The 25,251-nt window shown below is 44.7% G+C and overlaps 1 protein-coding gene across 1 annotated transcript in view; it reads right to left on the bottom strand.

The window, feature by feature from the left end:
* The window catches only part of UNC5C (unc-5 netrin receptor C), a 347,572-nt gene that overhangs the window by 1,838 nt on the left and 320,483 nt on the right, over positions 1-25,251 (bottom strand). Inside the window, exons 13-16 of the mRNA XM_004590551.4 lie at positions 22,737-22,970; positions 9,250-9,399; positions 6,674-6,838; positions 500-678 (exon numbers count right to left, since the gene is read on the bottom strand). Of these exons, the coding sequence (XP_004590608.2) occupies positions 500-678; positions 6,674-6,838; positions 9,250-9,399; positions 22,737-22,970 (728 nt within the window). The remainder of the gene's footprint in view (positions 1-499; positions 679-6,673; positions 6,839-9,249; positions 9,400-22,736; positions 22,971-25,251) is intronic.

Genomic DNA, 25,251 nt, shown 5'->3' with positions numbered 1-25,251 from the left:
GGCCCACACTTGTCTCGATCAGTCCCAGACAGGAGATGCGATGTTTAACTTCGTTAACTTCAGAATTAAGGTAATAAAAGACCATAAGATAGCCTCAAAACTAAAATAATGTAAGACACAAGCTGTTGATGGGTTTTATACTGCATAAGTAACCCAGATATTTAACATTTTCTTTCAGGCCCAGGCTCTGGTGGTCGTGGACACGACCATGATGGACATGATGCTATGGCTCTTGTTATTTGGAGTGGATTTAGCTGATCAGCTTGGCAAAGTGGAGCATGAAACTGCATACTTAGAAATGTCAGATCCAGAATCTCACTTAACACCTTGTTTGCAAGGTTAAGGGAACAAACAAGGAGATTAAGACACAGTAGTTAGGACTGAGAAAGTAAATAGAAGAATGGATGAAAAGAGAGGATTGTTGCCCAAGGTCTACCAGTTGTCAGCCCTACTCATGCCTAACAGAGAAATTCATGCTGAAGGTTGGCTATATACTCACCTGTCCAGGTTGAGCTTATGGGCTAGCATCCTCCAGTCATGGCCTCGAGTTTGTGGTGCATCCAGGCTGCTACAGAGCTTCTGCCGGATTGGGAGAGGGATGCTGAAGGCGCTCGGTCCCGTGACAGTGGTGATGGTACTTGCAGGATCCAGCAGTGGCAAATCCATGCCCGTAGGTTCCTGTATCAGGACCAGGAACAACACAACATTATTTCTGAAGACAAAAGCAGGCCCTATGGAACTAAACAATATAATGCCTTGCTTTGAGGGGGATGAGAAGAGAATGAATGTTTATTCTTCTAAGTGATAATAGGCTTCTGCCTGGTGGTCCACAGTTACTGAGTTCTACTGTGTAACCTGGGTGTGAAGATAAGGGGATTTGGGAGCTAATACCTACCCAATGCTCTTTGTTGGGCACTGGACTACATGGAAAGTTCTGATGTGATTATGCAACAGTATTTCTCATGGGTTTCTCCAGGGTGAGAGAGGGGGATAAGTAGTTTCAGTGCTCTCAAAGTTTAGGTGTCAGGAGGGAAAAGCTGTTCACCAGGGCAGTTCCTTAAGAATGGACAGATCTGATATGAGAATGTGAAGGGAGCTGCTGGCAACTGTCTGAGCCATAGGGATGCCCTGAGCAATGCCCCAGTGGCCTCAAAGTCCTACAAAAGATGGCTGGCTTCTGCTTTTGTTGAATGAAACAGAATGCAGCTAGGTGATATCCAATTAGAATTAATTCTTTTTATAACAATACGGTAAACACCACATGTTGCCTTAAGGTAAATGAGCAATGGCATTCTACAATGGCTATTCACCTTATTTTGTAATCTAATTTTTAGTAGAGAAAGCCATAAATTGGCTCTTAAAATAGTTTCAGCTCATAAAACAGCACAAATGTAAAATCCGAATTTTCATCTGCAGGAGAAAAGTCTAATCATTTTCTGATCACTTCTCCTGGATGGAAAAGCAAAAGCAAATGTTGCCCGGGAACCATTACAGCAATAAAAGAAAATCTACTTAATCTACTTTAAATGTCATTGCTTTCTATTCTGAAGGCAGGTAAGTCTTTGGTGTGCATAATTAGTTGCTGGAGGATAAAGTAGTCACCCACAATTCCCGCCACCATGAAGGCTCTGATGTCTCTCTGAGTGTTCAGCTTAGCCAGTGTCACCAACACCCAGAGCCTTCCTACACCCTACCCTGCACTACTCCAGGGGTCTCTACAGCTGTGGGCATGGGTACGTGTGTGTGTGTGTGTGTGTGTGTGTGTGTGTGTGTGTGTGTTAGCTGTCTGTTTCAGAGTAGGCTAGCCATGTGTTCCACATTCCAGGGTCAGCAGCCAGTGCTTACCTGTAAGATTGGATAACCACACAGCACAAAGCTCATTCAGTGTCTCAGGAGGTACATTTTAGAGCAAAGCTAATTTCTTATTTGCCGTAACGTACACAGTGATGATGATTTGGTCTCCATACCCAGTGCTGGGCACACTGAGACCCTGAGGGTTGAACAGAACTCTCCCAACAAGCAAAGAGATAGATAGAGAGAAAGAGAATATAAAAGAGAATGAGAATATGAGAAGATCTAGGGATATAGAAACAAAGCAGCCAGAGAAACAAAGGAACCAGAGGAGTGACCTGAAACACATGCCAGTGTCTATCCAGAGATTCATGTTCAGGACACCTGAACCTGACAGCTCAGACATTGTGACCATTGGCCACAGTGGTTCCCCCCTGCTCTTCCATGCTCCAACCTGCCTGTCTGCCAGACTATTCCTAAAGGTGCACAATGACATTCACATTCACCCACGTTGCTTGTCCTTGCTTTCTCATTCAGAAGTCTTAAGTCCCCTTACTCCCACATGTAGTTCCAACTAGTAACTAATCAGGGAAGGAAGGATGTTTGTACAGTCTTATCTGCCTTGGTGGCTGGTATGATGACACAGGGGAGATGCCTGTCAAGTGCAGAGTCCAGGCCTGCATGGACAGTGGTGCTTCCAAGACTTCCCAGTGACACTCCAGCCCCTCTCAGCTTGCCCCATCCTTGGAGATTCATGTTGCCCTCAGAGTGGACCACCCGGTGTGTCCTGTGCCATTGCTGAAGATGCAACCACCCCTAAAAATTCTTGCCTTTTCTTTGCTCTTCATTGGCAGTCTCCTCATTGCCTAGCCCTAAAAGCAGGTACCCTGAGGCTGTCCCCAACCCTCCCCAGCACAATACCCAGGGCGACTAGAGGTCTCCTGGAGCAGCTTCCCAGCCCTCCTGCTTCTTCTGTTGTGCCCAGGGCACAGTGCTTGTATTTTTGCATGACTTACTGAGAGTTCTCAAGTTCCTTGAAAATGAGCATATTTTTTGCCATTCTCAGAATTGGTCATTTTTCTAGGACAGAGAGGATAGAAGAGGCCAGATCCTGACAGAAGCCCACCCCTATAGCACACAGAGCTTATTTCCAACCCACTGGCACAAAGGGTTTGATGCTTTCTCACTCTTACATCCTCGAACGCAAGGCAGGTTAAAGATAGGCCTGGATCTCAGGAAGGTCCGCTTCTACCATCATGCTGTCCCCCTTTTTCCAGTGAAAAAAGAACCACCACCATTTCATGTGTGCATGAAAGACCTGAGCGCTCACACCGGGGCCACTTTATTTCTGTGTAGATGAAAAAAGCTCAGTAGGACATCATTTCTTGTCTCTCTCTCTCCGGCTGGTTGACAATAGCTTTGGAAGTAAGGGGAAAATATGTGTCTACGTTGACACTATCATTTCATCCACTAATTTCAGTTGCTATGATTTCTTCCTTGGCTTGCAGGTAAAACTAGTGCTTGGTATCACACAATGCTGATTACAATGGTGGTTTATGATATTGGTACCATCTGCCTTGGATGTTAGGATGCCCGTAATGAAACATATGATTTCTCAATATTAACCAAGCAGCTGCTGTGGTGACGGCACACATTTTGAGGACTCCATGGGAGCGATAACTTCCTATTCTCACATTTTGACTCTTAGCATAGTCACTTGAAAAAAAAAAGCAAAAGAAAGGGATAAAACTAGAGTTTCCCATTGGTCATTTTGAACAGGTTCTGGGCAACAGCATACATAAGGAAGGAATGGCTGTTGAAAAGTGGCATTATTTTCCATATGAATACTGTTCTCCGGTACAGAAAATTGCTACATGTCACTAATTAGAGGTTATAAGTTCTAGCAAATGGAAGAAATTACAATAATTATTATTGTCTGGAAATCTCTTATTATATGGTTGAAAATCCACCCCGAACTTAAGCTTTACTTTTTCCATGGTTCAGACGCATGCACTGCAGCAATATTTTGGGAAAGCTGACTTCTTTGCTTGTGTTGAGGGGGATTGGGTTTCCTGCTTTGCTACAGATCAGAGTGACAGAGGTCACACAAACACCTGTTACCGCCGTGGCATCACTCACACAATGGTGATGGGGCATGTGTTGTGAGCCAGGCTCTGTTTACAGTACTAACACTCACTGCCTTTTCACAACAGACCCATAAGTTAGTAGATGTTTATATCACTTTACACTTGAGGAAACTGAGGCAAGGCCGGAGGGTGAGCATGCCCATACCCTCCCAGTACTCTACACTTTGGGACTTTCTTCTGAGGAATCTTCAGCCACAGCTAAAACTTAACAGGAGGCCCAAAGAGACCATCTGCTTCCCTATTGTCACAACTCTGTTGGTGGTGAAGGGTAGCTTGCTGGTAATTACTCATCCAACAACTTTTTTAAAATGACAAAAAAAAATTTGCCAGCATTTACATTTTGATATGAATTCCTGCATTACTTCTAACCTTCTAGCTACTTTCAGTCTCACATTTCTCTCCATGAAACCAGAGGCTGTCGAATTTCTGGCTAAAGGAACCGGGAAAGGACAAAAGTGTCTGGCTCTTGCCAGGATCACCGTGTGTCTGCAGAGCCTGGTTTCTGCAGAGTACAATAGGTCCTTCCCTGCCAGTGAACAGAAGCCACCAAGGGCCTCATGATTTTGTGACTGCGGCTGAGCACCCTGGAAGCCATGGGCAGGGGGCAGCTAGTTCCTGGTCAATCAGCCCATGCTTGGGAGGTAGCATTTTGGAACTGGAAGCCCAGCCCACCTGCTGTATTGCCCTGTGACCCCAGCAAGGAGCCGGGTTCCTAAGAAAGCAACCACCAATAGAGCTGGTTTCCTCTTTGTGGAGGGTGCTTTGTCACATGGTGTCCGCTGTGGCAGGTTTGGATGAGGAGGGGGGAGAGTCTGGAGACTGGGCAGAAACCATTGTTGCTCAGCCCAGAGCCCCTCTACAGGGCATCCGCACCAGATCCACACCGGCATTGAAATGCTAACCACAGCAGTGGTACTTAGTGACCCAGAAGTAAAAGCCATAGACTACCCCTTAATCCCCAAAGTCATCTGCAAGCTGGCCACCCTCCCCCGCACTCGCCAGTCAAATATGCTTGTCACACATGGGCAAATGCCAACCCCGCAACAGGAGCGCTGCTGTCTGAGCCCACTGCTGCCAAGTGCGCAGGATCTCATCTTTCCTCCGTGTTGGCACAAGAAAGGAAAGTTCTTCAGCTGCGATCACACCACGCAAAACGGGGCTTTCTCCGCGAGGAGGCTGGCGGGACACAGTCCCACAGGAGCCGTCTTTCATTTGTAGCTGCATCTGAGCCACTGTTTAGTACACAGCCAATGTTCACGCGGAACACAGAGCCTGCTTCAAAGGGCCAAACCTCACCGCCCCCAACAAGCCCCTTCCCAAATCCCGCAGCCATTGTTGTCCCCGGAGCTGGGTGCTTTTTGAGTTTCGAGGACCTGCTGGGCCTGGAAAGTGAACACACCCTCCGCAACCAGCAGGGGTGGTGCAGTGCGCCTGGGAGATAGCCCAGGCCCTGGCGGTTGCCATGGCACCCTGACACCAAGATCATTCCTTATGAATGTCACCAGTGGCTGTGACTAAAGTTGTTGATGAGTCAAAAGTCTCCCGGAACTATAGGAGGCAAGGCTACTGCACCTCGCAGGCTGTGGGAACCAAGAACCGCCTGCGGTGGAGGTGCCTGCTTCCCTGCCCAGCAGCTCTGCGCACACACCAATGGACCCATTTGGAGCAGGGATGGGGGTGGGGGTGTGGGGGAGCAAAGAGGGGTGGTTTTCAGGCTGGGCAGGCCCCCACTAGCTTCAAATGCCACAATCCTGGCACCTGGGACTTAGCTAGCAGCACACAACTTAGCTTCCCCCTGCTTTGTTCCTCCACTGGGGTGGGGGCCCCTTGGCTACCCAACCATGGCCTGTGGCTGGGAACATATATGTTCCAAGGGAACATACATGGCTGTGGGCACCACTTTGTCCTTACAGAAAAGTTTTAAAAAGCGATCACACACACACACACACACACACACACACACATACACACACGAAAGTGTTTTTTTTTGCTTTCTTTCCAAAGTTTTTGTACCTATCATCTATCTATCTGAAAGAGCGACAGAGAGGCAGGAGAGAGAGTTTTCCATCCACAAGTTCACTACCCGAATGGCTCTAACGGGGCTCTGCCAAGACACAGCCAGAGGCTATGAACTCTAACTGGGCCTTTCCCTGTGTTTGGCAGGGGCTCAAGAACTTGGGCCATCCTCTGCTGCCTCCAGAGGTGCATTAACAGGGAGATGGTACAGAAGAACCGCCAGGATAAGAACCAGCTCTGCCCAGCGCGATGCAGGCATTCCAAGAGGTAGCTTAGCCAGCCTTTTCATACTGCCCACCCCAAGACTGATGTTAATTCTGAACTTGCATATGTGACAGTGGCCAGCCAGAGATGCACCAACAGCCAAGAAAAGGAGACTCAGGTCAGTTTTACTTGGGTTTCTGGAACTCTTCCCGTTCTAGGGGAGAAAGGACACATCTGCTTTTTGGAGGATGAAGCAGCAGGGAGAACAGAAATCAAGAGTCCTTCTTTCAAAGTAGAGGCAAAAGAAAAAAGAAATTAAAGGTCCCTGTATCTGAGCCACCATGTGCTGCCACCCAGGGTCGTCATTAGCTGGAAGCTGGATGGGAAGCAGAGGAACTTGGATTCGAACCAGGTACTTCCATATGAGATATGTGCATCCTAAGCAGTATCTTGGGGCCTGCGCTTCCCCTGCAGCCCTGCCTGGCGGGCATCCCCGGCCCACACGTGCGGCTTACCTCTGACACCGTGCAGTTGAGCTGGAAGATCTGGCCTTCTCCTTCCACCTGCCGCACACAGAGTTTACACACCAGCTCCACTGTGTTCAGGCTGAATCTTTCCAGAGTGAAGGTACAGTGCAGGTGTCTCTGAGATCCACTCCAGATTTGATAAAAAGGAATTTCCTATAGGATATAAAAGAATCAGCCATCAATGAGGGCCTCACACTGTGGCTGCCAACAGACACTCTGCCACTGGCCTCCCTTCTTAAAATCACACAGATGACTTCATTTAGTCCTCACAGCAACCCCTAGGGGCAAGTATGCCATGACCCTGTTTTCATAAGCAAGCACTGAGGTCCAAAGAGGTTCAATAACTCCCCCTACGTCATACAGCTAAAAAGCAGAGTTGAGATGTGTGCCTTGGGAGTCAGTGTCTTGAATCCAGCCCCCTAGTTCCACTGCCATCTGCATCTCATTTGCAAAAAGAGCCTTTGTAATAGATTTTTTTTTGGGGGGGGAAGGGGGATGGAGGAGGAGGTCTCAGAAAAGTGCAAAAGAAAACCTAAATACACCAGTCACTGCTCAGTGGCTCATTAAAAGGAATCCCTGCAGGGCTGTTCTGGAGAAAAGCAAAGAAAACCTAAAGAACCAGATCACGAGGCCGTTTCCTTTCATGCCTCTGTCCTCCCCTGTGTGGGTCACGGGGAGCCCAGGTTCCCCACTTCTGGAACCTGGAAACTCGATTAGTTACCTCAAGAAAACCCTTGGCTGAAAACCCGTCAAACCTCTAGGAGACTTCAGTTTCCTAAAAGTATAGCCTCTCTTTACAGCACATGTCCAGTGTCTGTGTTCAATAAATGAAAAAACCGGCTGCTACATGGGAAGCAATGATCTTGGTGGGCAAAGGCAGAGGCTCCAGGACCCAATGCATTCGGCCTGAGAGCGCCCTCCACTGGTCCATGTGAATCCCTGGGGCAAGCTGAGGAACCTCTGCAAGCCTCTGTCTCCTCATTTGCAACAGGATAAACCGAAGAACCCCTAGTTCACAGACCGAGGCATAAAGTGCACACAAAGCTCTACAGGTGGTAACCATGGAGCCAGCGTTCAAATGAACGAATTCCAAATTAGCATTTATTACAAAGGTAGTGTTTGCCATTAAGGGCAGCATACAAGGAAATCAAAACGGGGAAATCTGAGAAATGTTATGACAGTTGTGGCACACCAGTAAGAAGGAAGCAAGGAAGAGATATCATGAGACAGTCTCAATTGGCTGTCTGCATCCTGTGCTGAACAACAGAGCAGAATCCTACATGCAGGCCAGCCAGAGTTGCCCATTGTTAATGGACTGGGTGGAGGGGTGGGATGGTGCTGTCGGGGTTGCATCCCTTACTTCAAATGTAAGTGCTTGACGCAGGGAAACAGGGATGGAGCTGGGAAGTCAGTCTTTCCAGCGTATTCACTGACTCACCTTAGCGGAGAGCAAAAAGGAGGCTGCTGAATTTGGGTTAAACCTGTGTATGTAGACACAGGTTTAGAGCCTCCATAAATATGTCTGCCCCTTCTGGGAGTGGGTGAGAGGTCTGAAAATCCATCAAAGCTGTCTCCCTGAGAGCTCAGACTCACTGCTGGAGGGGGCGGAACACGAAGGGGAAGTGCAGGAGGGGCAAGCCAGGGACCAGTGCAGTCAGATTCCCATAGGCCCGTACAGTGAGACTGGGCACTAATACTTTTAGACTGGCTATTGAATAAAACCCTGACTTTTATTTGTATATTTCAGTGCCCAAACAGGAGTTCCTTTCTCATTTTCTTTGTAAGGGCTAAAACTTAATGTGTGGCACTTGCAGATAAACAACATCCTTCTCATTTCCATGTTATTAGAATTCAGTCCATTTTTTTAAAAAAAATCAATTGATTATGAATATCGACTGAAAATTGATTGAAATGACAGTACTGAAAAAGCCTTTTAGTTATTAAAAGTGAAAAGCCATAGCACAGTTATTTGAAACTTAAATTTGTTTACTTACTTTTTTATTAGAGAGGCAGAGGGAGTGTTCCCAAAAACTGGTCTTTTCTCTAAACCCCCCCAACAGGGTGTGGGCTGAAAATAAATCTGGGACAGAGGAAGTCAACCCATGTATCCCATGTGTGTGGCAGCAAGCCAGTCATGTGAGCCATCATAGCTGCCTCACAGCATCTCTCTTAGCAAGAAGCTGTCAAGAGAATAACTGGTATTAAACTCAGGTACTTAGATGTAGGATACCAGTGTCTGGACTGTCATTCTGATCAACAGGCAACGTGCATATCAACATTACACAAAGAATTTTTCAAAGCATCCCTTCAGTTATGCCTATTTTCAAATGTCCTAACATTATCCAGATATTTTTCTAATGTCCTAAATAGACATTGTGGGATAGTGGGTAATATTGTTGCCTACAATACCAACAACATGTGTGGGCATTGGTTTGGGTTCTGGTTGCTCCACTCTCCATGCAGCTTCCTGCTACTAAACTGGGAAAAGCAGCAGAAGATGGCGCAAGTGTGTGGAATTCTTCTTTGTTGGAGCTGTTAAGGGTGTAGTACATCTGGAAGCCTACCTGATACTTAGCCAGCAATTTGCTCTTCCAGAGGGAATGGGCGATGTCATGAATCGAAAGGCGCAGGTTGTGGGTGCTCCCTTTAAAATGAAGAGCCTTGGGGTCTTCTAGAAGCTGTCCTCCCATCTGTCTCTCAAGTTGCAGAACTTCCTGAAGTGACAGGTAAGTAAGAGCATGTTACTATACTGCTTCAGTTTCAGCAGCTCTTGGGTGAGCTGAGCAAACCTCCCCACCATGCAAGGTTCCACTTTGACAGCCTTGCGACCCTCAAATGGCAGCTCTGGTCATTTGTTGTAGGCTAAGCCTCTTCTAACTGTGTGTTTGTAATCTACATCGTGCCAAATGGAGAAAAGCTAGTAGTTGGTTATCTTAACCACCAAGAAGTATCACATTGATTCAGGTATGAGTGAATAGCAAACATTCAGAGCTCAAAATTGAAAGAACACTCAGTTAAAACAGAAAAGTAAAAAAGTGTAGATAAGCAGATAAGAAAATAGGTGTTCGGGCCCGGTGTGGTGGCCTAACAGCTAAATCCTCGCCTTGAATATGCCAGGATCCCATATGAGCACCGGTTCTAATTTCGGTGGCTCCACTTCCCATCCAGCTCCCTGCTTGTGGCCTGGGAAAGCAGTCAATGATGGCCCAAAGCCTTTGGACCCTGCACCCGCGTGGGAGACATGGAGGAAGTTCCTGGCTCCTGGCTTCGGCTTGGTGCAGCACCGGCCATTGCAGTCACTTGAGGAGTGAATCATCGGATGGAAGATCTTCCTCTCTGTCTCTCCTCCTCTCTGTATATCTGACTTTGCAATAAAAATAAAATCTCTCAAAAAAAATGAAAATAGCTGTTCAATTAACTTTCAGGAAAGTGGGCAGATCACTAAAACAAACAAACAAACAAACAAACAAAAACCTGTATCTTGATTGATAAAGTCAACCAACAAATGAAAAAGTTGAACGTTTTAGATGTTAATTCGATATCTCCTATAATTTCCACACATGTAGAAATAAGATCATAGGAATGCTGCTTGAAATGATCCATGAAGAATTTCTAATTATTTTAAAAACATTAGAATGTATTCAGTGTATGTCCTATGACAGGAAATAGGCTGATGCAATTTAGGAAAGTTTTGCAATACCCAACACTGGCTCACATTAAGTTTGAAAAGCAACACCTTGTTTCAAATCCTGATAAAAAAAATTGCTGTGTGCCTATGCTATAAAGATATAATACAAAGACAAATTTCATATATGCTTTTGTTCTCAAGCTAGTTAATGGAATTAATAAAGCATTTCAAATCACAGTTGTAATTAGCCTGACAACAGCACATGATAAGTTATGGAGAAACAAGATATCCTGGACTTCCTTTGTGGTCCATCCCACCCCTCTGTACTTACTCCTCTCCTTCCTGAAAGTTGTAATGACACAAATTTTTAGGAAACCTGTGACTTTTTAAATCTGTGGGTCCAGGAATTGGATGGATTTGATCTCCAAAATGGAAAAGCAAAATATGATTTTCTTCCTTGGTAATTATTCAACAGAAAGTGAGGAATTCAAGAACACAGATGTTCATGTGGATGATTCACAAGTATGTTGAGCACCTACCAGGCTCTCAAGTACAGATGGGTTAGAGTGGAGAATGTCATGTGTGGGAACCAGGTTGTCTCATACTCCAAAGTGCACCCACACTGTATCTGCTGCATGAATTCTAACCATCGGCCTGGTTGCCCAGTGCAGCTTCCCATCACCACTGGTTACAAGTAAACAGCTCATTGCACACTTTACACTTAGTGGTCCTTAGCATCCATCATCAATGGGACAGGCCACTCTTCTGAATACTACACACTGCTGAATGGTCTTAAAAAGTGTAGGAAATATTAGGGTAATGTGGAATGTGCTCTCTGACAGGGAGTCCCCTCATTAGTGTCTAATGGAAGCCGTAAGGCAAAAGCTCACTGATTTAGGAAGTACCTTATCCAGCTGCCCAGCAGGACTGACCTGCTGTTTACCATCGCTTCCTAATGAGTAGCCATTACTTGTGACAGGGGCCTGAGCAGTCAGCCAGCCCCTAACCACCATCAGCCAGTCCCCCGTCACATGTGCTGGATCTTGATGACCTGACTGCTGTTTTAGCACCTCCCGACTCCATGGGTGCCCAGCAGGCCATTGAGACCCGACACACATGCACCTCATACAGTGTCCAGCACAGCACTGTGCACCCTATTCCTGGCCTAGAGTCGGGCCATGTGGAAATGCAGCAGCCTGAGAAACGTGAGGGTTAATTGCAGTTTCTTCTGCTTCAGCAGGAAGGCATAATGAGCTTATGTTGATGATGTTCAGTGTCTAGTTAGCATAATAGGGAAAGCTGGTGTTCCCAGTGAACCTGGCACCTGACAAATTCTAAAGCTAAAATGATGTTTGTTTATAAGCCATTAGAAGAAAAGAAACATAATTAGAAATCTTTGAGATTACAGTCATGCCAATCAATCAGTCCTAGCTCCTTTCCAGTATGCCCTAATTACCTCATCAAGACATCTAAAGAGCGATCGATAGTAATTATCTGATTACTATAGATCTTCATTATGTCCAAATTATCTCCCTGGGATGTCTCAAAGAAGATGCATTGTATTCTGGGAGGTAATTGTACCCAACAATGTATAAACCACACCCATCCCTACAATCAACGTAGACTGCCAGAGGATTCAGAGAACATTATCATCTTTCTTGGCAGCGAAGGCCACTGAGTTAAACCTAAACTGCCTGTTGGCCATGACCTTGAAGTCGGGGAATCCAATACCATGTCTTGAGTCTGAATTGGAGGTAGCCCAAACATATGACTCAGCCCTTGACCTCGCAAATCATGATACAGTGTCTGGTTTGGAGAGGTTTTTTTTTTTTTTTTTTTTTTTTCCTTAGAGAAAGGAACGAGTAAAATGTCATTTTTAAAGACAGTGGGCTTAGAGAACATACTCCTGTCATATGTGTAAGGACTCCACCTTTCTATTACTAGGAGTGACACAGAGCTGGGAGGGGTCCCTTTTCTTCCCTTCTATTGGACGTGAACTCTGCTGAAAGATGGACTTCGTATCAGCACGCCAGTACGCTGGGAGCCGAGGGCTCTGATTCAGTTGTAGCAGTCAATGCATTTTATGTTTCCTTGTACACTACAGGTCTATATTAATACATCGGTGGGCTAACATAGAGTGTTATAAAACTTACATAAAATTAAATACATGAGCTAAGATAAAAATGCAGGAGTCCTAATGTTGTCTTTTCTCGTCCCCAAGGCTCACTGGAGCTGGAGGGTGTGAATACCACTCTACAACCTTCTAGATTCACATCATCCTCCCCCAGCACCCTGGGGTGAGGGGTGGAGAGGAGGAGGAAAGAATCTCTACAGAACTTCTATTTGACGTTTTTCCTTGGGAAAGTAGCAACTGATAACATTGCACTCAGCATGTTCAACTTCAAGTTGCCATCACACATTAAAAGACTAAATAATTGTTAATAATATTCCAGTACGAATTTCACAAATATCAACTGGTAAAGAAAGTAACTGTTTTGAAACTAAAATAATATACACACAGAGTCTGGGATGACTTGTCTCAGGCGGTGAATCCCCTGCGTGAATGGTGTGGCTGGAGACCGAGGCAACCAGTCCAGCTGACAGGCTAAGAAAGCGTGTAACCATTACATTGTAAGCATTACAGTTTTAAATCTGCTATAGCAAATTCCACATAAAACATGGTATAAATTGTGCTTTGTAAAGTTTGATTTTCCGAATTCCTTTTGTATGAAATCGTTTGGGTGAATATATAGATGACACCAATACGTAATAGGACATAAAAATAACAGACATACAAATCAATGAGGCATGGCTTCACAGTTTAACATTTTCCTCGCCTTAATCTGCCTGGGAATTTTCATGTACTGTCAATGTGGCCCTGAGGGTTGCCAGAACCAAGGCAGGCTCAGAGACACATGGACAAGTCTCTGCGTCCAGCTGCTCCTGGCCTGCGGGGCTGAGAGTCCAACATGTCAGCGCCGCACCATGGCAGTGTGCTCAGCCTAAACCAGCATCCAGACAGTGGCTTTTGGCTCACAAAGGTTAAGGTATTTCTCACACCTTACTAGAAAATAACAACAAGATATATTTAAGGTCAAGAGATTTAGGAAGACTTAAGAGAAATGTCGTGACCTTGGAAAGAAATGCCATAATAAAAATTTGGATCATCTTAGGCTTTTTGTTCTGTGAAATTCCAATACCACCCACCTACTTTGGGGAAGTTGTCCTCCCTCTGGCAGCTTGTTTAGGATCTGATTGAATGCACCTGTTGCGTTGAAGGTGTCGCTCCTGTTTACATTTCTGACTTTCTCATGCAGTCCTGATGCCAACCTTCCAAACTGATCTTAAAAAGACATTCTCAGTGGTTGGTTACCCACAGTGGTGTCTGCGGCCCATCCCACATGGGAACATGCATGTCGGCATGCTTGCGAACCCCAATGACAGCGTCACCAAGCAGGCACCCATTTTGGGAGGCAGGCTCGTTTCCCTGTTGTAGTGGCAGCTGCATGGGAGGCAGGCCTGAGAGAGGGCCGTATCGATTCCAGGAGCCTGTGAGGGATGGCTCTGAAGGCAGGGACAAGGGCTTCCACAGTAGAAACAAGTGGCTTGCACGCTAACCAATTAAACCGAGACATTATCCATGCCAAGCTGTTCGCCTGGGCCGCTTAAGAGCCACAATAAATTCAAACTGCTTTAAAGGCCGTGGTGCACCAGGGGAGCCCTTCTGGCCTGTGCCCAGAGCTCTCCCAGGCTTCGTGGATGTCAGGCTGTGGGCTTGTTAAGGCCTGACAGAGAGAGGCAAGAGCAGTGCTTATGTCTGGATGCCTGGCTTTTGATCGCTATGCGATGGTTTGCTTCTCCAAGAGCTCTCTACTTGTCCGAGTGGGGATTGCAGGGTGGGGTGCTCTGGGCTCACATTTCTTCCTGGCCACTATCCTGTAAGTGTCAGTCTTGCAAGTTCTGCTCCCTGGAGGCCCTCACACCCCAGAAGCACCACACACAGACAGGCTGTGGTGGGTTTTAACTACAGACATCTCTGGCAACAGGGGCCCAGCGGAGACTGGCTATAGATACTGAAAAGACAGTGAGTGTGTGCCCCCCAAATTGTTTGGTATTGTTGTTTGTTGTTCCCCAGATTCCAGGCCCTGGCTCTGCTGCTTCTGCCCATGCCATCCTGTGTCCACCCCTTCTTCTTTCCACTCCTGTGCTGTGCCCATCCAACCTTGGACAGAGACTAAATCAGAACATCGCTTTCGTTTGCCTAGCTCGGTTCTCGGTGGTGACTCCAGGTCTTACTGTTGATGTGCTCTTTCTTCTTCCTAAAAATACCAGGCCCTGAACTGGCTGGACTTACTGCTGCCAGGAAACTTTGGTAACTTGAGATGAACACTGGGGACAGGAAAAGGAGAAACAGCTACTGTGTGCAGTGTGCGAAGGAAGATGACTGCACAGTAAAGGCGGTGAGGGAAGCAGCAGCCAGCCTTGAACTCCGGCTCTTTCTATTGGACCTGGCTTTCCTGCTACACACGTTGTCCCAAGCACTGAGGCCCAGGTGTACAGACTGCGGTGCCCACCTTCACTGTGCTGCTGTGACCCAGAAACCCCGAGCACAAAGACACCTCAGCTAGCTTCCAGCGTGCCACCTGTCTGAAGCCTGCACAGAGCGAGTCTCACAGAGTGCGTGCACTGACTGGTGTTGAAAGAAAAACCCCAATGTGCTGTCAGGCTTTTCTGGAACTGGCCTTGCTTCAGTGCACTCTTTAATCCTGTGTTGAAACCTGCCCTTGTCATCTCGGGCTCCGAACCTTCTCTGTCGCAGAGGCTGTCGCCACTGACTCTGTCACAGCTGTGCACTTGCACACCACCAAAGCAGAGGCCACGGAGTGCAGCCGTCCTTCTCTGCTGTGCCCTGCCAGCTTTTCAGCAAGCCTGCTCTCAGCCCTGTGTGTGCTGGCTCCCCGTCTGGTCTCCAGGCTCATGCTGCTGAGCTGGGCACGGGGGACATCTGACGGCCAACCCGGCTTCTCCCACCTGCCTGGGCAGCTTTTCCCTCCTGTGTTACCAATGGGTGTTGGCTGTCCCCTGGAGTTTGCCTGTCGTGCTTCATCCCTCATCATCAAAAGGCTGGATGCGGTGGCCATGTGCACATGCCGCTGCCCAACCCCCACCCCCGTCAAGTCACTTCACTTCTGGGGCTCTGCCTGCTGTTCCTACAGCTGCCATTGCCATGCAGGCTTGGCCAGAGCAGCCACTCACAGCCTGCCGAGTCACGGTGGTTTCGGACACATTGACAGCACAGTGTAAAGGCGGAGATCTCTGGGAAGTGACCATATCACCTGCCTCTGTCTGGGTCTGCTCCAGAAGGACAGCTGAGGATTGTGTAGTTCTCCCTCAGGCGTCATCACACTCACTTCTAACACTTCCAGTCCTCAGGGTTGTTTTCCTGTTTCAGGGTTTCCCAAGGGTTGCTCTGTGACCTGTCTCGGGGGTGTCACTACACCACAGCCTGGATTTGGATGTGTGAAAAGTACAAACTGGGACTCAAGGTCCAGAGGTTATTCCAGGTCGTTTGATGTCATCTTGTCTTTCTTCTCACCTTGCCACATGGTCTTTTTTAACTGCGCTGTTAGCTATTTTTGCCATAAGATATGGACCACAAAGTTAATGAGTTTGAACAACACAAATGTATTGTCTTACATCTCCTGAAAGCCAGAAGCCTGACAGGAGTTGCATGAGGCTGCGGTGAAGGTGTCTGCAGGGCTGCCTTCCTTCCGGAAGCTCAAGGGGAGAACGTTTGCTTTTCTCTGCCTTCCAGAGGGTGCTTGGGTTTCTTGGCTTAGGGTTCCCTTCCTCCACCTTCAGGTCCAGCACCAGGAGAATTCTCTGATCCTTCTTCCAAGGTTATAAGCCACCCTCCCTCTCAATCAAGACTTGGGAAGTTTCTCCATTTTCAAGCACCCATGCAACCGTAACTGGACATGCCCAGATAACATGGGATCATCTGCTCCTCTTCTGCAATCCCTTCTTCAAAGTGCCTTTAGCTGGGTCAGGTGCCAAGGTCACAGGTGCTGAATATGAACTACAGATAATTTGGTGTGTGTGTGCGGGGGGTCATTACAGTGCACATCACAATTTCTGTTTTTTGTTTCACATATAAACACAAGGATCATATAATCTCTCTGATTTAAAGGAACATTCATGCACCAATACAAAACCAATAGATATGTGGGCAAACAAGTATATATAGATATCTATCTCTATATATATATCTAGACAGAGAGTCTCTGATGAACCGTATAATGGAGGCTAGCATACTGAGAGGTGAAGATGCCTTGCAGTATGCATAATTCAATGCTAGATTTTTCCACCTTCATCTCTACGTACATTGCCATGATACACATGAACAGCAGAATGTTGAACTTGTAATTGTGTTGGAGGACTGAACTTCTGTAATTATTATTGTGGGGAGGAGTGGTAGGAAAGAAAGGTGGAGAGGGATGGAGGAGGAGAAGAGAGGAATTCCTAGACCTACAAAACTGTACCATGGAAAAATAATAAAGATAACTAAAAAACAAAACAAAGTAAACATGAGTGCTTGTTGTTCCGGCACACAGCGCTAAGCTGTTGCTTGTGAGCTCACTGTCTTATCCTGCAATTCTGTCTTGAGCCCTGGCTGCTCTGTTTCTGATCCTGCTCCCTGTTAATGTGGCTGCGAAGGCAGCAGAAGATGGCCCAGGTACTTGGGCCCCAGAACCCACTTTGGCTTCTGAGATCAGACAAGATCGGGCGCGTTCAGGGTGGTATGGCTGTAGACAGAACCCACATTGGTAACCTGAAGAGAGTCTGACTTGAATGCAGTTTTTTTTTTTTCTTACCTAATACATTGTCAGATGCATTCTCTGTGTGTGTGTGTCTCACACACACACACACACACACACACACATTTTCATTCAATTCCGGTGACCAGGATCCTGATACAGGTCAAGCTTCTTTTGAAGCTGTAGAGGGGACTAATAGTAGGGAGTGGCCAATGGGGACAAGTTCATGCCAAGCCAGCTTGAAACGATCTAGAAGAACAGGCCTGGGATTTCTGGGTTTGGCCACAGTTCATCCTGGAGGAGACCTTTGAAGGTTGCTTTGGGAAGGTCATAGTTGGAGGACATCAAACCACCTTCTCCCTTTGACAGACTGCCTATGACTGCTGACCACCGAGGCCCAAGTATTATGCCACGCATCACTGGCCTTTAACCAACCATATTCCTTGTTCCCAATTTTGAGCATTTTATTCTTTGCTCACATTTTCACATACAATTGTTATTCACACAATTGTTGTTGCACATTAGAGACTGGACAAGTATTTGTGAAAACGTAATGAATCCAAACAAGAGTTTTCCTTGCCAAATGACTGCGAAAAGAAAACCAAATTTCATTTTGGTGCGTTTTGCATATGCATCTGTTAGAGGATCAACAGAAATCACAAAATGCTGTTTCTGTATGCAAAGAACTCCTCCTTCATTATGAATCTCAGAGTTTAGTATAAACCTCCTCATGACGAAATGAAAATCTCATAAGTTGTGCCCTTCGGATAGTGGGGCAAGAATTACTGATCTCCATATAGATACATATTTCTCCCTGGGTGTTTTTAAACATCCCACATTCAAGTTTGCTTTCTGTTCATTTCTTGTCTATTTACACTAGGATTTAAGTCTTTGCAAATAATGAAAGGAAAACACCATTTTTATTACTTTAATCACCTGCAGAAGTGGGGAAAAACAGCTCTGATGCAGTAAATTCTTTCAGTAGGCTTAACCTCTCTATTGAAGCTGATTCTGAACGATTCTCTCAGTTCTTAGTATCTTTATCTATTTCTGTGAACTCAACATGAGCATTTTTCCCCCAGGTTTTTCAAGCAGAAACACAAGGGAAAAGCACTCCTGAGCAGTGCAGACAAGAATTCCACAGTGTCCCACCAGTCTTGACCTTTACCTCCCAATACAGTCACTCCTGACTTTCTAATTCTATACCGATGCTTCCAAATGGTAATGTAGCTTTCAAGATTCAGGTGACCATTTTTTGCCCTGAGGCCTAGCCCCCAAAAAAAATAATAATAAAGAAAAAAAACTTTACAAAAGCTGCCAAACTCCAAAAGGGAGGTGGGCACATGAAAGAGTCCACTGGAATTTCTTAAGCTTGACTGATGTGGAGGTCTCAATTTTTTTCCCCATCCACACGGATAATATAAGCACACAAGATAAAAAGTGACAATTCGTATTCTTGGTACATTCAACCTGAGGCACTGAGCCACTGAGTTTTTCATACCAACTCTCCAGAACTATGTAGTTATGAGAAAGAATTTTCCACTGACCTCCCTTTCTGCCCTCATCTAATACTTTTGTGAGTCGGTCTGCAATTCAGAAAAAATCTCCACACACGGCTATAAGTACAAGAAAATACCAAGTCCTTGGAGACTATTTTTCAGGCATCCTTTGCTGTGCTGGAAATGGAGGAGGTAAGGAGTTGGACTATGAAACAAACAAGGCAGCAGAGTTCCTTTATCAAGGTATACGCTAAGTGAGGGCCTTGAAGTCAATGCTTTGCAGCTCTAAGGATAGCTAAACATGATACAGCCTGCAACCCGATCAGGAGAGTGGAAGATTTAGAGATCAGTTGTATGGAACCTGACGATTAATACGTTACAGGTAAAAAGATTGAGAGAACAGAAGGCATTTGTTTGATCAGTTATCTTGAGATCATAATAGATCCAATCAGAAATGTATGGGTTTTTAAATAGCATCTCTACAATTTGGAAGTAGTGATTAACAACTTGTTCAGGGGGTGCCAACCTTGGCTGTGGAAATGAGTAAAGCATGCAGCAGCTCAAGATAACAAGAGACTTCAAGGTGGGAGTGAGTTCCCTACATAGAGAAGAACAGATGAGGCCTTTGGGACTAAGACATTAGGGAGCAAAGGGTAGTTTCCCTGTGCCACTGTGTAAGAGAATGGATAGTCACTGGGTTGTACTCAGTGGGTTTTACACAGGGAGATTCAACAGATCTGGTCAATGGAACAGTGGTAAATGAAGAGGAAATCTAGAACTAGAATATACTCTGGTGTATATGTAATGTGGAATGATGCAAAGGTTTCTGGAATAAAGCAGGGCAAATGAACAATGATTGAAGCTATGACACTGAATTTGAGACACTGATGGAAACCCAGTGGGTGGAAAGCATACTACAAGGCAGGGACTGCTGCTATGGGGATGACAGAAACTTTCGCAAAGTAACTAAAGTGGATAATGACCACTACAGGGCAGATCCAGCCTAGGAGATGGAGAGGTGACCCAGAAGAAATCATGGTATGGGAGCAGTTTTTAGGAGCTTTCCCTTTTTTCTTGTGGTGAGACAAAGGGCAAAACATTCCCTAAGGTTGTTGCTAGGGTTGAAGTGCTACCTGAAAGACCTAGAGGCAGTGAATGTGAATCAAGTGAAAAAAGGACAGCAAAAAAAAAAAAAAAAAAAAAAAAGACTTTGGAGATGTAGGAAATTTTGTCTATAGTAAACTCTAAGTTCCAAAAACTATGAAACTGTTTAGGATCAAAGTTCTTAACCTCGGCTGCATGAATAGCTTACATCAGGAGCATTCAGAAAAAATCATGAATCCCAGCCCAGTTCAATCAGATTCTTCGGGGCAGGACCTCGGAGAGAGTTTTTTTTTTTTTTTAAGAAAGGACCCCAACTGATTCACACACAGCTCACTAAGACAGAAAGCTGCTGATGGATGAGCGACAAAGGACAGGAGTTAACAGTGGGTAGGTCTCCAGAAGCTGAAGAAATTTTGGAGGGGTGGGGGTGTGCAACGGTGCGTCTGGGTCTTTATGATCATAGAAGCAAGGAGCAGGAGAGAGGCTGGAAGGGAACGTCCACAGGCAGGGGAGTACAAAGTGGCAAATTTCAGCACTAAACCACAGTTTTAAGCTAATCTGTCCCATATTTCCGATTCAAGCTTCGATGTTAGGCAGTATTGATCTGACTGATCTAATTGTCTCTTTTAGACCATTTACCTATGGCTAGGATTTTGGTGTTTCTGCATCACTAAAAGACCACAGTGTTCAAGAAAGCTTCATCCATTATTTGTATTTGTTTCAGGCTAAGTGTCGGATGCCCAGATGCTGAGAATTTATAAATCTTTCCTTGGAAGATGTTGACTCGCATATGAACAGCTCTTGGGTTGATGCACTGAGTAAAGTTGTGCATCAGTTTTCCTCAGAGTTGACCATTTGCACATCTTAATCACTAATTCACCTAATGAAAAGTATTCTACCAAAGAAGACATTTTTGCATAGATTTCTGTGTGTCATTTGGAAAGACAGAACAAGAGTTCCTGAGTATGACCTTGCGTGCAAATATAAAACACATGCATGCGTATTAAACATGTTGCATATGATGGGAGTCTGCAGCTTTATGTTCTTTGAAAAGAAGTATTCTTCTTGAAGTTGTTAAAAAGATTTGACTTAATCAAACCCCACAATTCCCTTACGAATGCAATTTTCTTTAAGAAGAATCTAAGCTTTGAGTGATTTCTATCCTGAAATCCAGTGCCTTAGAAGTATCACATTGGGAAAAATTCTAAAATAACCTTGAGCTTTACACTAGAGATGTGTGCTCACAGAATTTATTCAATACCAGCAAATCCTGTAGGCTTTCCAAAATATATCCGGCTATGAACCAGGTATTATTCTCTCCCTGGGGATCATGTTGATCACATCTGCTGTGAGCCACAGATGATTGCAGTAGTTTCCTTTCCCATTCCCCCATTTCCCAGGGCAATGGATGCTACAACTCTGCTTCTTCACTCACAACTTCCCTCTGCATGGGAACATCAGAAGGAACCCTCTTGATATTATATGATTGTATTAGGACGTGGGCGTCTGAGAGGAGATGAAGTCATGGAGGTGGAGCCCTCATGAAATGGATAGGACACTGGTAAAAGTGACCCCAGAAGGTTCTCCTCGCTTTACCATATGCACTACTGACAAGTTGGCAGCCTGCAACTCCTTACCAGAGCCCAACAAAGCTGGCATTCTGAGAGCAGACTTCCAGCCTCCACAGCTGCGAAAAAAATCAATGTGTGTTGTCTAAGTCACCAGGTCAATGGTCCTTTGTCATAACAACCTGCAACACGCCACGTTCTAGCACAGATATTTCTGCCCCGTGCATTTACCACTGCTGTGTAGACTTGATCTTCTGGCCTACCTATCTATGGCTAATTGCCTGACCCTTTAAGGACTACAAGAATACAGATGTACAAGATGTACAACTGTTCCCTTCACTTACTTCTTTGTTACCACCCCAGCTCCTGCAGGTAGTTTCTCTTGCCTTGGTTCTGCTTTGCCACTGGAGTCAGACTAATATTTCTAACACATTTCCATCATGTATTTTTCCAGTGCAGACCTTCCCAGTCTCCACTGACTCAATAACCTCAATCTTAGCCCTTGTCTGTGACAGTCAAGGTCCAACCTGATAATACCCTTCTATAGTAGTCTGGCTTACTGCAATGATGAGCCTCCATCAGTTATTTATTGTCCACTTCTGTATTTCTTGATGCTGTTTCCACCATCTCGAAATCTGGTAAATGCTTCTTCATTAAGGCAGCCCCCAATGCAACTCTAATTAGGGTAAGTTTCCAGTGTTAATTCCCTTTCAGCTGTCCTCAAAATAATAGATGCCTCCCACTCCCCCACTTCCATAGAACTTTGTGTACAGCTGTGGTGTTGCTCACAGTCAGACTTATCTCTTCATCCTTAGCTTATTTCTTTTATTCCCCCTTCCAGATCATAACTTCCTGATAGGCAGGCACTTACAATATTCCTGAAAGTTTCAACTGGGATGACACGAATGGCGATAATCGCACCAGGAATTAAGCTCATTTATTCTGCGAAGCAGCAGTCTGTTGTCAAATACTCTCTCCCTCACAACCCTCATAAAGAGAATGGGAATGCATATAAATGGAGTAGCACACCAGAGGAACATACAATGTGAGCAATTATGCCAATTCCTTTTATAGGAAAAACACAGCTGAGATAAATGTGGAAGCAGATTATTTACCATCCATGGGTCTCATTCCCAAAATCTTCTAAATTTTTCATTAAAAGAAATCAAGGGAAGTAAACAGAAGTAGCCCTTGGGAAGAATCAGCATTGAGAAAGCAGCTCCTATATCAGCATGGCTCCACAGAAATGTCCCTTCTTATGTATACTGCATGCCTTTGGGGTCAAGTACATGTACTCACAGACTTGGGTGCATGTACGTATGCATACACAACATGACACACAAGTACACACACACATATCTAGGTGTGGGCAACACCAAAGTTGGGTCTCCAGGAGAAGGAAAGAAGAGAGTGGGGGAAGGTGAAGCCAGTTACCTTCAGGGCATCCTGTGTGTCATCCAGACAGTAGACCCGGATGTTGTACTCTAGGGAGGAGCAACAGAGGGGCCCAAAGATGGCCAGCTTCAGACGTTTCGCTGCTGCCTTGTTGGTGGACTGTCCGACCAGGGCGTAGGTGCTGAGGTTCTCTGTGAGGATGTGGCAGGCCTCTGCATCCAGCTGAATGTAGCAAGGGGTGGTGAAGTTTTCCTCTCCAACTACCACCACGTCCTGGAGTGGGGAAGACAGTGAAAGGGAAGATCCATGACTGAGCATGTGAGGACAGGGCTGCCACCCAGGACCATGACACGTGGCCACTTACATCAAACTGGTCCTCAGGATTGAGCATTATCTTGCATACTGTTTGTTCCTTTTCAGGAATTGGTATACTTGTTTTTTCCGTTCTTCTTTGTGATCTTCCTTCCTAACGTTGCACTTACACTGATAATATTATTTATCTAGCTGTACTTTATTTAGCATTTGTTTTGATCTTCCAAGATTCTATCTGGGTTCTACCTAAAAATCTATAATACATTCATCAATATCCTGTTATAGTCAGTACACGCAAGTATATGTTTCTGAAAATTTTATGCTTCAAACTCTAAATTTCTTATCTAATCCCAAAGCATATTATTATTATACTCTCATTATAATATACATTTTTTCTCTAAAAGTATATATTTTGAAAAAGAATTAGAGACCTTAAGGATTTATGCAATACTATTCTGCCATGTTCTTTTAAAATTCACCTGCCAAAAGCACTTTCCAAAGCAATACATTGCTCTTTCTAAAGAATCCTGGTTGAGGAATTCGATGGAAGGTAAGATATAGAAAATGCTATACCTGTAAGATACTCTTTTTCCTGCTATTTTAAATGGAAGCCATTAGGAAATCTAATCTTTTAGACTCTAAATGTTTGGTCAAAAATTTAAAAAAAGGAGTTGGGAGAGATGACTTTTTCAAACATGGTGATTAATTAAGCCCAGTTTTGAGTTATCCAAGTGGCTCTGGTCACAATTAGTAGTCTGAGTGTTCAAGCATAGCATCCATGGATCAAGGGTCATCCAGATTTTGCTTGAGGAAACCAGGAAACTTCTCATGCTTTTCTAAAGAACTGTCTTCCGCTATGCGACATAGTGAGTAAAGCTGCTGCCTCTTTTACAAGCATCCCACATGGGCTCTGGTTGAAGACCTGCTCTACTCCTCACCCAGCTTCCTGCTAATGCACCTGAAAAGGTAGCAGAGGATGGCCCAAGTGCCTGCATCCCTGAATCCACATGGGAGACCCAGAAGAAGCTCTTGGCTCATGGATTATGCCTCGCTCAGACATGGTGGTTGTAGCTATGTGGGGAGAGAACCAGTGGATAGAAGATTTCTCTTTTCCTCCTTTTTCTGTCTATAACTCTGCCTTTCAAATAAATTTTTTTTTGATGAAGTGTTGAATTTAAACAACATTAATGAAACAATTTCTTCCTCTAAGTCTATCACAGCACATCAGAATGTTCATGCAAACAGCATTAAATGAGTTTAATCTGGTATAAACCATTTGTAAATTCATGCCTTTTTTCTGTAATATGCATTTTCTGTCAATGTTTTGTGTACCCGTGGCATGTGAGGGTTTTAAAATCTTTTGCAGTAAAATATATTATTTTAATTTTCCACAACCATTTTGAAGAGTTCTCTCATACCCTAAATGGAAGCTAAGACTTTGAGCCCCTAAACAACACCCAGGAAAAGCTCATGTCTTCCAGGATAAAACTCAACCTGAGTGTGCCACGGGACAGCATGTCACCAAGTGTCCTAGAAAATGTGACCAACAAAAATTTGCCCATGTTTCAAGGACTCACAATTATGGAAGAGTTTTCGTTGAGACATCTTGGATCTATTCATCTGATCTCTTTATTACTGTTACTTTTGCTCTTATTATTATTTTAATCTGGAAATGGATGAGTATTAGTAGGAGAATCATGCAAATAAGTAAGATCACTGTAGATTAAGATTTGGGGATGTTTTGCAGATAAGTCGTTTGAGAGTCAAATGGGACTAAAGTTAGAGCTGGATAAACATAGTCTTAACACAAAAACACATCCCTGCAGCACCAATCCTGGCTTTAAGTTGGCAAGAAATGATTCCTCACATGGGTGAGAGTAGAGGACATCTATAGATGAGAAACTCCAGTTCCTCCCAGAGCTGTCCTGACACTCTCCTAAAGGGAATAGTAAGTGTTCTTCAAATATTACACGCTGGGCTTTTCATGTGTGTCTTTTCCAAAAATATCTTTCCCTAAATAAATATATCATAAAATATCATAAGTAACCATAAAATATGCAACATAAACTCTGGAAAATTTCATGTTTTATAAAATTGCTGAATTATATTTAAATGTAAATTTATGTCATAGTTTTGTTAATTATTTGATAGTGTTTTGATCCATGATAACATATAGGTGTTCAGCAAAGGGCCTTAACTCATTTACTTACATATTTTATTTATTTGGAAAGCAGAGAGAGAG

This window comes from Ochotona princeps, chromosome 7 (assembly GCF_030435755.1).
Source record: "Ochotona princeps isolate mOchPri1 chromosome 7, mOchPri1.hap1, whole genome shotgun sequence".
Taxonomy (NCBI): domain Eukaryota; kingdom Metazoa; phylum Chordata; class Mammalia; order Lagomorpha; family Ochotonidae; genus Ochotona; species Ochotona princeps.
This window is presented reverse-complemented; position numbering and strand designations above follow the sequence as displayed.